This window comes from Hylobates moloch, unplaced genomic scaffold (assembly GCF_009828535.3).
Source record: "Hylobates moloch isolate HMO894 unplaced genomic scaffold, HMol_V3 SCAFFOLD_9, whole genome shotgun sequence".
Taxonomy (NCBI): domain Eukaryota; kingdom Metazoa; phylum Chordata; class Mammalia; order Primates; family Hylobatidae; genus Hylobates; species Hylobates moloch.
Window position 1 is genome coordinate 99480366 of NW_026652284.1, and position 12584 is coordinate 99492949.

Here is a 12584-nt window from a genome sequence, read left to right on the forward strand (position 1 = left end):
TATGGGGTGATGGGGGACTGGGGAAATGTTGGTCAAAGGATACAGAATTTCAGTTAGGAGAAATGAGTTCAAGAGATCTATTGTACAGCATGGTGACTATAGTTAATAACAGTGTATTGTATTCTTGAAAAATGCTAAAAATTTGGCCGGGCGCGGTGGCTCACGCTTGTAATCCCAGCACTTTGGGAGGCCGAGGCGGGCGGATCACGAGGTCAGGAGATCGAGACCATGGTGAAACCCCGTCTCTACTAAAAATACAAAAAATTAGCTGGGCGTGGTGGCGGCCGCCTGTAGTCCCAGCTACTCGGAGAGGCTGAGGCAGGAGAATGGCGTGAACCCGGGAGGCGGAGCTTGCAGTGAGCCGAGATTGTGCCACTGCACTCCAGCCTGGGCAACAGAGCAAGACTCCGACTCAAAAAAAAAAAAAAAAAAAAAATGCTAAAAATTTTAGATGTTCTCACCACAAAAAGATAATTATGGGAGGTTTTATATATATTTATATATATATATATATATATATTTATGTATATATAAATTAGCTCCACTTAGCCATCCCACAATGTATAAATATTTCAAAACATGTACACGATAAATATGTATGATTTTTGTCAATTAAAATAATTTTTTTTGAAAACTAAAGAAACTGGACTTTGGGACCAGACACACTACATGTTTTTCTGCCTCCAAAAGTTAGTATTTATGTGGCTTTAAACAGTCATTTAACTGAAAAGAAAGAAGAAATTCTTTGTAAAATGGAGATAATAAATGGTGGTTATAAGGATGAGTAATAATGCACATAAGGTACCTGATATGTGGGAGCTATTAAACAGTGATGTGTTGATGGTATGTTAATTCAGGTAAGACAATATGAACTGTAATAGTGTTATGCTTCACATGGAAGTCAGCAACATACAAAAAACCTAATAAACAAGTTCTTATACTTTTCGTGGAAGTATATATGTTAGTAGTTTTTAATGAAATATATGAATATATGTTATTGAATTCTATTATTAGTCTTCTGTATCTTTCAGTGGAAAATCTCTAATGATAAAAATAACTGCTCAAAAATAATTATATAATGTATACCTATCATAACCATAATAAAAAGATGTTAAATGCTATTTTACTTGAATTTTAAAGACAGCATATGTTATGGCTTTTTTATATTATCCTAATTAACATTGATCTCTATGGCATCTTAATCCAAATTACAATTACATATTATTATAAAATTCAGTATATGGAAGGGTTTACCAATGTGCCAATTAAGATGGGTCAGTTGATTTTCACTTGGATTCTAATAGCCTGACATTTGTAAAGCAGCTAAGATAAACAGTGAATATAGTTAAGATTGTTTAATTAAATGTTTTGATCTTGCTAACCTAAACTTCATCATTTAAAATAAGGAACAGAAAAAATCTTATTTTTTTTTAATTGCAGATGTCTTTTCTCTCCTCTTTTAGGATTTTGCCTACCATTTTACAGTATTTGTCTTCTATTTTGGAGCCTTTTTATTGGAAGCAGCAGCCACATCCCTGCATGATTTACATTGCAATGCAACCGTGACCGGGCAGCCGCTCCTGAGTGATAACCAGTATAACATAAACGTAGCAGCCTCAGTAAGTATTCAATGAGTACCATTCACCAGCACTTCCGCTCTACTGTCAAGGCCTCCAAGAAACTCCTCAGGCAACAATAGTTTTCTTCAATGCTAGCCATTGGCATTAAATATATGATAGCTATTTATCTGTACAATAACCCTGTAAGCAAAGTGCCATGACCACCCCCAGTGTTGTGGGTGATTAAACTGTAGCACGAAGAGGTTGATGTTCATGTAAGATCATAGCGAGCCAGTAGGACTGCTTGGCTTTGCACAGCAATGTCTACTTTGCAAAAAGAATTGTGTTTTTTGCTTCTGATTACTTTCAGAGATGGTAAGGGAGATTTCCCAGTTTTGTTCTTTAGTATTCGATAGCTGCTTGCAATTTATTTCTATTCAATGAATAGTTACTGTGGGCCTACAATTTATCAAGTAATTTTGCTGGGTGTTGAGGATGGGGTGAATAAGTTGCAGTTCCTGCCATTAAGGAAAGTGCAGGTGAGTAAGGGAGGCAAATATGCCAGCCATTGCAGTAGATGATAGGCAGATGAAATATATTCCTTGGGGTATTTATTAAGTTTTTTAAATCATCTTTAATTCATATACTGGAGTGAATTTGTCATTTTGTGTAGATAATTTGAGGAAATAATATATTATTTTTGTTGTTAGAGATCATTGTTGGGACTGTCTCCCATACAAGAGCAAGCCAACCTGATGATTCATTTCCACTTGTCTTAGTTGAGTTTTAAAGTTACCTTCCATCATCACCGAAATTATTTGATGCATCCTCAGGTTCTGATAGTTGCTGGCTTCCTTGGCTGTGAAGCCACTACATGAACAGAACTTCATGCTGAATTAAATACAGTGCCTAGGGATTCACAAATACTTAATAAGTGAGCCCAGAATGTGAACAAATGTTCAGTGTAAAGTTGTCCACAAATGAGAAAATTATTAGGGACTAAAATGTTTAAAGGAAGGGGGTTGGGTAATTGTATGAGGGAATAAAACAGTTGTACAAATCATCAAAAAAATATAAAATATTTTTGTAAGTGAAGTGTCTTTAGGTAGATTGGTCAAACTTCATATGGTTTTTCTTTAGGACAGTGTTTATAAGTCAGTGTTGTAAATCTCATGTGAATTTTTGTTTCTTTTTTCTTAGATTTTTGCCTTTATGACGACAGCTTGTTATGGTTGCAGTTTGGGTCTGGCTTTACGAAGATGGCGACCGTAACACTCCTTAGAAACTGGCAGTCGTGTGTTAGTTTCATTTGTCTACTTTATATGTCTGATCAATTTGGATACCATTTTGTCCAGATGCAAAAACATTCCAAAAGTAATGTGTTTAGTAGAGAGAGACTCTAAGCTCAAGTTTTGGTTTATTTCATGGATGGAATGTTAATTTTATTATGGTATTAAAGAAATGGCCTTTTATTTTACATCTCTCCCCTTCTCTTCCTTTTTCCCTTTCCTTCTGAAAGTTTCCTTTTATGTCCATAAAATACAAATATATTGTTCATAAAAAATTAGTATCCCTTTTGTTTGGTTGCTGAGTCACCTGAACCTTAATTTTAATTGGTAATTACAGCCCCTAAAAAAACACATTTCAAATAGGCTTCCCACTGAACTCTATATTTTAGTGTAAACCAGGAATTGGCACACTTTTTTTTAGAATGGGCCAGATGGTAAATATTTTTTATGCTTCATGGTCCATACAGTCTCTGTCACAACTATTCAGTTCTGCTGTTATAGCGTGAAAGCAGCTATACACAATACAGAAATGAATGAGTGTGGTTATGTTCTAATAAAACTTATTTATAAAAACAAGGGGAGGCTGGGTTTAACCTGTGGGCCATAGTTTGTCGACCACTGGTGTAAAACATTAGTTATATATGTTCTGCATTTTCTTGAACTGATCATGAAAACTTATAAACCTAATAGACAAGCCACATAATATTTAGTCTCATTATGCAATAATCACATTGCCTTTGTGTTAATAGTCAAATACTTACCTTTGGAGGAATGTATAAAATTTCTCAAACTGTCTCAGGCAGAGTCCTGGATATAGGAAAAAGTAATTTATGAAGTAAACTTCAGTTGCTTAATCACACTAATGATAGTCTAACAACTGAGCAAGATCCTCATCTGAGAGTGCTTAAAATGGGATCCCCAGAGACCATTAACCAATACTGGAACTGGAACTGGTATCTAGCTACTGATGTCTTACTTTGAGTTTATTTATGCTTCAGAATACAGTTGTTTGCCCTGTGCATGAATATACCCATATTTGTGTGTGGATATGTGAAGCTTTTCCAAATAGAGCTCTCAGAAGAATTAAGTTTTTACTTCTAATTATTTTGCATTACTTTGAGTTAAATTTGAATAGAGTATTAAATATAAAGTTGTAGATTCTTACGTGTTTTTGTATTAGCCCAGACATCTGTATTGTTTTTGCACTGGTGACAGACAAAATCTGTTTTAAAATCATAGCCAGCACAAAAACTATTTCTGGCTGAATAGCACAGAAAAGTATTTTAACCTACCTGTAGAGATCCTGGTCATGGAAAGGTGCCAAACTGTTTTGAATGGAAGAACAAGTAAGAGTGAGGCCACAGTTCCCACCACACTAGGGCTTTTGTATTGTTCTACTCTTTCAGCCCTTAACTTTCTGGCTGAAGCACCCCCTTGGAGTGCCATGTATAAGTTGGGCTATTAGAGTTCATGGAACATAGAACAACCGTGAATGAGTGGCATGATCAGTGCTTAATGATCAAGTGTTACTTATCTAATAATCCTCTAGAAAGAACCCTGTTAGATCTTGGTTTGTGATAAAAATATAAAGACAGAAGACATGAGGAAAAACAAAAGGCTTGAGGAAGTCAGGCATATGACTTTATACTTACATCAGATCTTTTCTATAATATCCTACACTTCCTTGGATTTCCTAGCTCCATACCACACACCTAAACCTGTATTATGAATTACATATTACAAAGTCATAAATGTGCCATATGGATATACAGTCCATTCTAGTTGGAATCGTTTAGTCTGCTAGAATTTAGTTGTGAGATTTTATTTTTGTTTCCCAGGTTTGGCAGGCTTATGTTTGGTGGCATTAAATTGATTTAAAATACTTTGGTGGCACTTTGGTAAACAGATTGCTTCTAGATTGTTACAAACCAGGCCTAAGACACATCTGTGAATACGTAGATTTGTAGATTAATTGCATTCTAGATTTGTGAGTTGAATGACAAAGCAGTTGAACAAAAATTATGGCATTTAAGAATTTGACATGTCTTAGCTGTAAAAATGAGAAAGTGTTGGTTGGTTTTAAAATCTGGTAACTCCATGATGAAAAGAAATTTATTTTATACGTGTTATGTCTCTAATAAAGTATTCATTTGATAATCTTTGTGGTCATCTATTACACCATTCACTTTGAAATTCAGTTAAAGATTTGATATAAATTTGACAGAGCTTCTAGACTTATAATGTATAAAAAGTTCTATTTTAAACATTTCTGTGTAAAAGTCTCTCAGGAATTGTCAGTAAGTCTTTTTTCTTTGATGAAGGTGAAAGAGGTAAGTAAGTCTTTGGAAGTAACGTTGCAAAGGAAATTTAAATGAGAATTCCATTTTGCCGAGTGTGATGACTTATGCCTATATTCCCAACACTTTGGGAAGCCAAGGCAGGAGGATCACTTGAGACTAGGAATTCAGGACCAACCTGGGCAATATAGTGAGACCTCATCTCTACAAAAAAATTCAAAAATTAGCTGGGTGCATGTGGCACGTGCCTCTAGTCCCAGCTACTTGGGAAACTGAGGTGGGAGGATTGCTTTAGCCCAGGAGGTTGAGGCTCCAGCCTGGGTGACAGAGTGAGACCCTGTCTCACAAAAAAACACTATCCATGCTAAAAAGAGAGAATTGTTTTATTTTAAAAGCATTTATACCATGTTTTGTATGTTTCCAGCATTTTTTCAAATATTCATTTATTGCTCCTCATAACCCTATGGGGTGTATACTCTTATCCCATTTTAAAGGCTTGGAGACTAAAACACAAACCTTAAGAAACATCCAGTGCTGCCTGCCTAGCAAGTGAGAAAGCTGGGATTTAAACCCCAACAGTCTGACTCCAAAGTGCAGACTCTTAATTTCTGTTTGCCTAAGTTCACCCAGATTTTACATCCATATCCAAAAATGTGATCTTTTCTTCACCCAGAGCAGTTTTAGCAGAATGTTTAACAACATAATTATTTATGGTAAATGTCATATCTTAGAACATTTTTGTCATAACCAAGGACTCGTGATTTTATTGAATGTCCAACTTTGTAATAAAAAAGGATGTTAGTTACACTTTTATTAGGCTGCGCCCTTAGCAAAAGGACAATCCTAGTTCCTCTCTGGAGCACTCTTTTCTCAAGTTACCTACAGAGCTGGCTTTCACACCCTCTTTGGGTCTTTGCTTAGTCATCACCTTCACAGTGAGGTCCTACCTCAGAACCACATTTAATCTTGAATCTCACACTAGCACTCACTGTTCTCCTTTTCTACATTTTCTCCATGGCACTTAGGACATATTTTATGTATGGTGTATATGCATATAGCATTAATGTATTATATTTGTCCTCCTCTCCACTGGAATGTAAGGTTTGTGTTTTGTTAATTTTAGACAGCAGGTTTTAACAATTGTCTCCATTTTTGAGCGTACATACTTTATGCATGTGGAATATATGAACTGGTGTCTACCTATTTAAGTATTTGGTTGGTTCAAAAGTAATTGTGGTTTTTGCTATTGAATGTAATGGCAAAAGCTGCAATTCCTTTTGCACCAACCTATTAGTAAAAGTTTAATTTTATGCTCATAGAGTTAAAATATTTCCTTTGTCACTCTAATTTATCTTGCATATTTGTTTAAGTGCACATACTCCATTTTAGAGATCATAGGAATAGAATATTGGCTTGGAGGGCATAAAACTGGACTATCTCCTTTGCTGTTTTGATGGAAGTGTCTATGTTAGACACTAAGATGAAGTGTCTAACAGAGGCTGGCAGCCATAAACACTGAAATTGGTTTCTCAGTAAGATGATAGGTATTCCATTTCTTCAGAATGACTACGTTGACTAAATCTCAAAAATTAACTCTTGGCCAAATATGCTTTCATAGAACAAAAAGTGTGATATTATGTACTTTTCCAATGTGGGATAACTAAGTTGGCCAGACTTAGTCTTGTTTTTTATTTTAAATTTAATAGTTATAATTTCAATGTGAATTAGGGAATTATAACTTGCACATCAATTGCATGATTTCATGGATATTATTCAGTATGAGAATAAGTATTGTGAAAAAATAGTCCATTTAACATTTGTGGGACCTGAGGTGAGCCACTTACTTTATTCAAGCCTAAGTTATCATCTACCAGTGATGATGATGATGCAAGTCTGGGATAGGAGGTCCTTTGGAAAGAAGAAGCCAAGAGGCAGTTCAAAGTACAAGATGTTGGTTGGAGATAATGCCTATAAAATATAAAGAGGAGAGAGAGCACAAGTAGGAAAAAAAATCTTTCTGCCCCTGATGCAGGTTTGACCCTTATGAAAGGAGAAGTAAGATTAGGTAGGAAGAGCCTCAGACTGCTCATTCTGAGAAAGTCTCAACCAATTTAGCAGTGAGCTCCAGCACCAAGACTGCCCATAGAGGAGGAGTCTTACACTAACTAGAAACGATGAGCCCTGATACCAACACCATGTGCAGTCATTGCCTGTGGACTGCCCAGAATGAATGGCCTCAGCTCATTGGCTTGGACACTGAAGGAAGATCCTGAGGGCATCTGCAACTGGTGCTGTCAGATAACTGCACTCCATGTGGATGGTTATATTTTGGAGATCTAAACAGCACACTTCATAACTGCCACTTTTCACCCCTTGTACCAAATCAATCCACTTCTCCATGCATATCCTAGGAGCTCCTCAGTGGGCCTCTCATCCTGAGGGGAAGACTTTTAGAAAAGAAAGGTTAGTGGGTCAAACTCGGTCACTGCAGTTGGTCTTGGGGCCACAACTGATATTCATCTCTCTCTCCAACCATCCATTCTGAATTCTCTTAGCAGCCATCACCTACCTTTGCAGGTCTGGGTGAGTTATCTGGTGGTGTGACCCACACCCTCATTCTTGAAGGGTCTGAATCCAAGACAACAGTAACTTTTTCAGGTGGGGGTCACTGCACTTCTCCATCCACAGTCATAATTGGGCAAAGAATTACCACAAAGGTGCCCATGTGGATCACCTGAGCTTCATACGTATTCATCCCTATTTCTATAGTGTAATAACAGCCCTACGTACGTTTTTATCAGGATCAATTACCCCTGCAAAGAGGGCAACTGTTTCCTGCTCGCTTGGTGCTTAAAGACTCCAAAATGGCTCAACAGCAGCCACAGCTTGTAAGTTCAGTAAAACCCTTGCTCTGCCCCACATAAGAATAAGCCTCCTTTGGAGATCAGAATGGTAACCAAGCAGAACCCCAAATTGTAAGGATGGGAAGCACAAAGTCCATAGTGAGTCACTGGGAGTGATGGTAAATGAGGCCACTCCTGTTTTCATCTCCCTTTTCCCAGGCCGATTAGTTTTTCCTTTTGGAAACACAATACTCTATAGAAGTCTCAAGTTCAATGTGCATGTGGCATTCAGGAAAACGGCACCCCACTATCATGGGTATTGCCCCTGTGCTGGTGCCTCAAATGTGCTTTTAGCAGGCTATTCCAACACAATCAGGCTGGTTGGTCCTGGATCGTGCGCTATGTGATATGGTCAATGACCACAGTCATGGGGCTAGCTCCCTGGTTAGATGCTAAGTTGAGTGTGATTTCATGCTTCTGGAGCAAGCACTCCATAAGCCCACTGCACATGACTATATATATTCTCACCTCAGAGAACTTTTATTCCACAAAAGTTTCATCAGATAAACTCAGAAAACATAGGGGTAAATCCCAATGACCTTGGATTTGACCATGGATTCTCAGGTATGACACTAAAAGCATAAGCAATCAAAGAAAAAAACAGCTAAATTGGTCTTCATCAAAATTTTAAACTATTTTTACATCAAAGGATGCTGCAAAGAAAGTAAAAACTTACACAATGGGAAGCATTTGCAAATACATCTGATAAGGGTCCAGTATCCAGAATACATAAAGAATTCTTACAACTCAACAAAAAACAGTCAAACAACTCAATTTAAAAATTGGCAAAACACTTGAATGGACATTTCTCCAAAGAAGATATACAAACAGCTAAAAAGCACATGAATAGATGCTCAGCAACATTAGCTACCAAGAAAACGCAAAAACAATAATTACCACTTCACCACCCACTAAGATGGTTAGCTATAATTTTTTAAAGAAAAGAAGTTGGAAGCCTTGTAAATTGCTCATAAGAATGTAAGATGGTGCAGCTGCTGTGGAAAATAATTTGACAGTTCCTCCAAATATTTTGGCGGGCAAACAATAGAATTATATGACCCAGTAATTCCACTCCTAGGTATGCATTCCAAAGAATTTAAAACAGATACTCAAGCAAATAAAGCAAATACTATACACGAATGGCCATTCACAATACCTGAAAGGAGGAAACAATCCAAATCCCACCAATGGATGAATGGATGAACAAATGTGGTATATCCATACATAACATGGAATGTTATTCAGCCATAAAAAAATGAAGTACTGATACATGCCACAACATAGCTGAACCTAGAAAACATTATGCTAAGTGAAAGAAGACACACACAAAAGGTCATTGTATGATTTATATGAAATATACAGAATCAATAAATCTATCTAGACAGAAGGCAGATCAGTAATTGCCAGGGGCTGGAAGGAGGAGGGATTGAAGAGTGACTGCTTAATGGGTATTGAATTTCCTCTCGGGGTGATGAAACTATTTAAGATGTAGGTAGAGGTGATGATTGCACAACATTGTAAATGTACTAAATGCTACCGAATTGTACACTTTAAAATGGTTAATTTTATATGTGAATTTCACTTCAATTAAAAAAAAAGCTCCAAAAAAACAAGGGGAGGTGATGATTAAGCTCCACTTATTTTTAAGATATTTTCCTCACCACTTTCTTCAAAACCACCCCTGGATATGACTCTATCATGCATTTTCAGCATGTACCCACATAAGGAAGCCCCCATAAAAGGCAAAGGTGTGAGCTAGAGGGAGAGGTGCTGGCTGACAAGCAAGTCTGAGCTAACTGCTCATGCAGCTTACTCACGCCTTCCACTCTAAAGTAATGTCTCCACTTACAATAAACTACTGTGCTCACCCAAATTTATGACTTGATTGTAGCCCAACAAAACCTAGCTCAATTGAGCAGCTCTGGGTGGCTGGTCACTTGGTATCCCATGGTCCAGTGCTCTGTCTCTACCAGGGCCCAATGGCATGTAGAAGCTATTCCTAATAGGCATTTAATTTTCCACTTTAAATGGCATGACCTTGCTGCAGAACCCACAATTTAGGGCCTAAATTGTGATTCTGTTTTTACATACCCCTCCACCTGAATTCATATGTTGAAGCCCTAATTTCCAACATAACTGTATTTGGAGTTAGGATCTTCAGAAGATAAAGCTAAATGATTTTATAAAGGTTGGGCCCTAATCCATATGACTGGTGGACCTATTAGAAAAGCAACTCTCTCTGACTCTGTCATGTGAGGGCAGACCAAGAGGATGGCCATCTGCAAGCCAGGAAGAGGTCGTAATAGGAATTGACTCTGCCAGAAATGGATTTGGGACTTCTAGCCTCCAGAACTGTGAGGAAATAAATTTCTGTTATTTAAGCCACCCAGTTCTGTGGCATTTTGTTATGGTAAACTGAAATCACCAAGACAAGCTGCTATGTCACAGCCTGGATCTGCTGCACAGCTCTTTTCTGTTCCAGACACCACTCAAAGATGATTCCCTTTTATGTCAAACCATGTATGAGCCAAAGGGATATTCCTATGAAACATATTGCCTTAGAAAACCCAGTGAGACCTGCAAACCATGGTACTTCCATTTTGGAATTAAGAAAGCAAAATGCAACCATTTACCTTTTTCTTTGGAGGGGAGGTCCCAATATGCCCCTGACAAGTAGATGTCTAAAATTTTTACAGAAAGAGCAGGTGCTTGAATCTTCAGAGTGTTCATCTCATGCCCTCTGGAGTGTACATTTTACCAAGCTCTTCATTCTGCCCTTGCTTATCCTGATGTTATTGATGTAATGAACCAATATCATGTTTTACAGTTATATCCAGGTGGTCTTCAGATTATGACATACAACAGGAGAATTATGCCAGTCCCAGTACAAATCTGTCAGTGTCAGATGTGGCCAATGTGATGATTCAGGCCTTTGTAAGTACAGAGGAAACAATACTTGAAAGTACAGAGGGAACAATATGTTTAGTGCTGTCTGATCCACATAGTAAACTGTTTCTGATGCTCTTTTCTGACTAAGATAGAACAAATTCCTTCACCATACCATAATATGATATTATGTACTTTTCCAATGTGGGATAACTAAGTTTCCCAGACTTAGTCTTCTTTGTTTTTTATTTTAAATTTAATAGTTACACTTTCAATGTGAATTAGGGAATTATAACATACCTCATCTGGCATCACAGCTGTAGTCAGGATCACCAGTTGGTTGAGCTTGTGGTATTCTATCTATGGTCAATCTCCAGGATGCTTCTGATTCCTGCAAGGGCCATACTGTTGAGTTAAACAGAGAGATAGTAAAGACAAACTTCCCTGCATCATTAATATCCTTAGTGATGGCACTATTCTCTGTCAACCCCCTTCCATTGAAATGTAGTATTTTTTTTTATTTAGTACATTGGCTGAGGGGCTGCACAGTTTCAGAAACTTTTACTTGGGCTTCCCCAGTATGATAGTTCTTAATATACAGACTAGAAATTCAATACAAGGTTTACACCAATTACCAAGTATGGTAAACCCAATTATACATTTAGGGACCAGGGAGATGACCAAAGCTTAGTTTACAAACTCAGTAAGTTTGTCATAAGATGGACTTTGACCAGTGTTCTATTTATTAACTTTCTACCCAATCTAACAGCGAAATGATATTGTGTCCAAAACCTCCAAAATGTCTTATAACTCCCCTTGACCCAATATCAATCACTTGAATAAGTTGTCATACATCTCTTTGGGGAAAGACCAAGGGAATCATCATAGCATGCAATTGCCCTGGGGTTGCAGGGTTCTTCTTTGGCAAACCATCCACCTCGTCAGTCAATTGTTTCCTGGTCTTAAAACTGGTTCAGATTTGTGAACGGACCAAGAAAATGTGAGCCTTTGCCAAAAGCTTCCTGCTCATCTATTCTTGCCTCTTTTATTGTGTGTAATAAGCAGTACCCTCATTCACTGTCCATTTGTTCTTGCCCCTAAGAATGCCATGTTCTAGTAAACATCTGCATAAATCCCTGTGGGTCAAGGCTCTATGACTATCTCTCCCAGAATGTGCAGCCCCCTGGAAGTGGGCAGTTAAGCCTCATCATCTAGACTCTTATCTTGGGCTCTTACCTTCATTATTGATGAGGCAGGCTGTGTTAATACCTTTTATACCATCATTCCTGGTCTTTGGAGGGGATCCATCACTGATATTAGGATGATCTTCTTGATTCCTCTCACCAGAGCCTTCCTGAGAGCATTGGTAAATTATGTGTCCTCTACGACTTCCTATAAAATAAAATCTTTTAGAGAGTATTGTTCCTTCACATAATATATTATCCCAACATGCCAACTTTGCTGAGTTTTCCAATCCCTTCTTGCAGTGTATTCTTTTGTAATTCAGTTACCTCAACCTCTGGGATTAAAGAATTATTTCTTATCTAGTCCTATGTTCCGCTTTGCTTGATCAAGCATCCTTAAAATCCAATCTCATTGGTACTCCCCTGGCTCCTACTAAAACATGCTAGTTAACTTTTGCAACTGCTT

The 12584-nt window shown here is 37.6% G+C and overlaps 1 protein-coding gene and 1 long non-coding RNA gene across 2 annotated transcripts in view; one reads left to right on the forward strand and one right to left on the reverse strand.

Annotated features, from left to right (window-relative positions):
* Window positions 1-5005, forward strand: part of MAL2 (mal, T cell differentiation protein 2) — a 27530-nt gene extending 22525 nt beyond the window's left edge. The window contains exons 3-4 of the mRNA XM_032760325.2: window positions 1464-1619; window positions 2760-5005. Of these exons, the coding sequence (XP_032616216.1) occupies window positions 1464-1619; window positions 2760-2831 (228 nt within the window). The 3' untranslated portion in view covers window positions 2832-5005. The remainder of the gene's footprint in view (window positions 1-1463; window positions 1620-2759) is intronic.
* The window catches only part of LOC131384282 (uncharacterized), a 21664-nt gene extending 9366 nt beyond the window's left edge, over window positions 1-12298 (reverse strand). Inside the window, exons 1-2 of the long non-coding RNA XR_009214963.1 lie at window positions 12171-12298; window positions 11235-11339 (exon numbers count right to left, since the gene is read on the reverse strand). This is a non-coding gene — a long non-coding RNA (uncharacterized LOC131384282). The remainder of the gene's footprint in view (window positions 1-11234; window positions 11340-12170) is intronic.
* Between the last annotated feature and the right edge of the window lie 286 nt (window positions 12299-12584).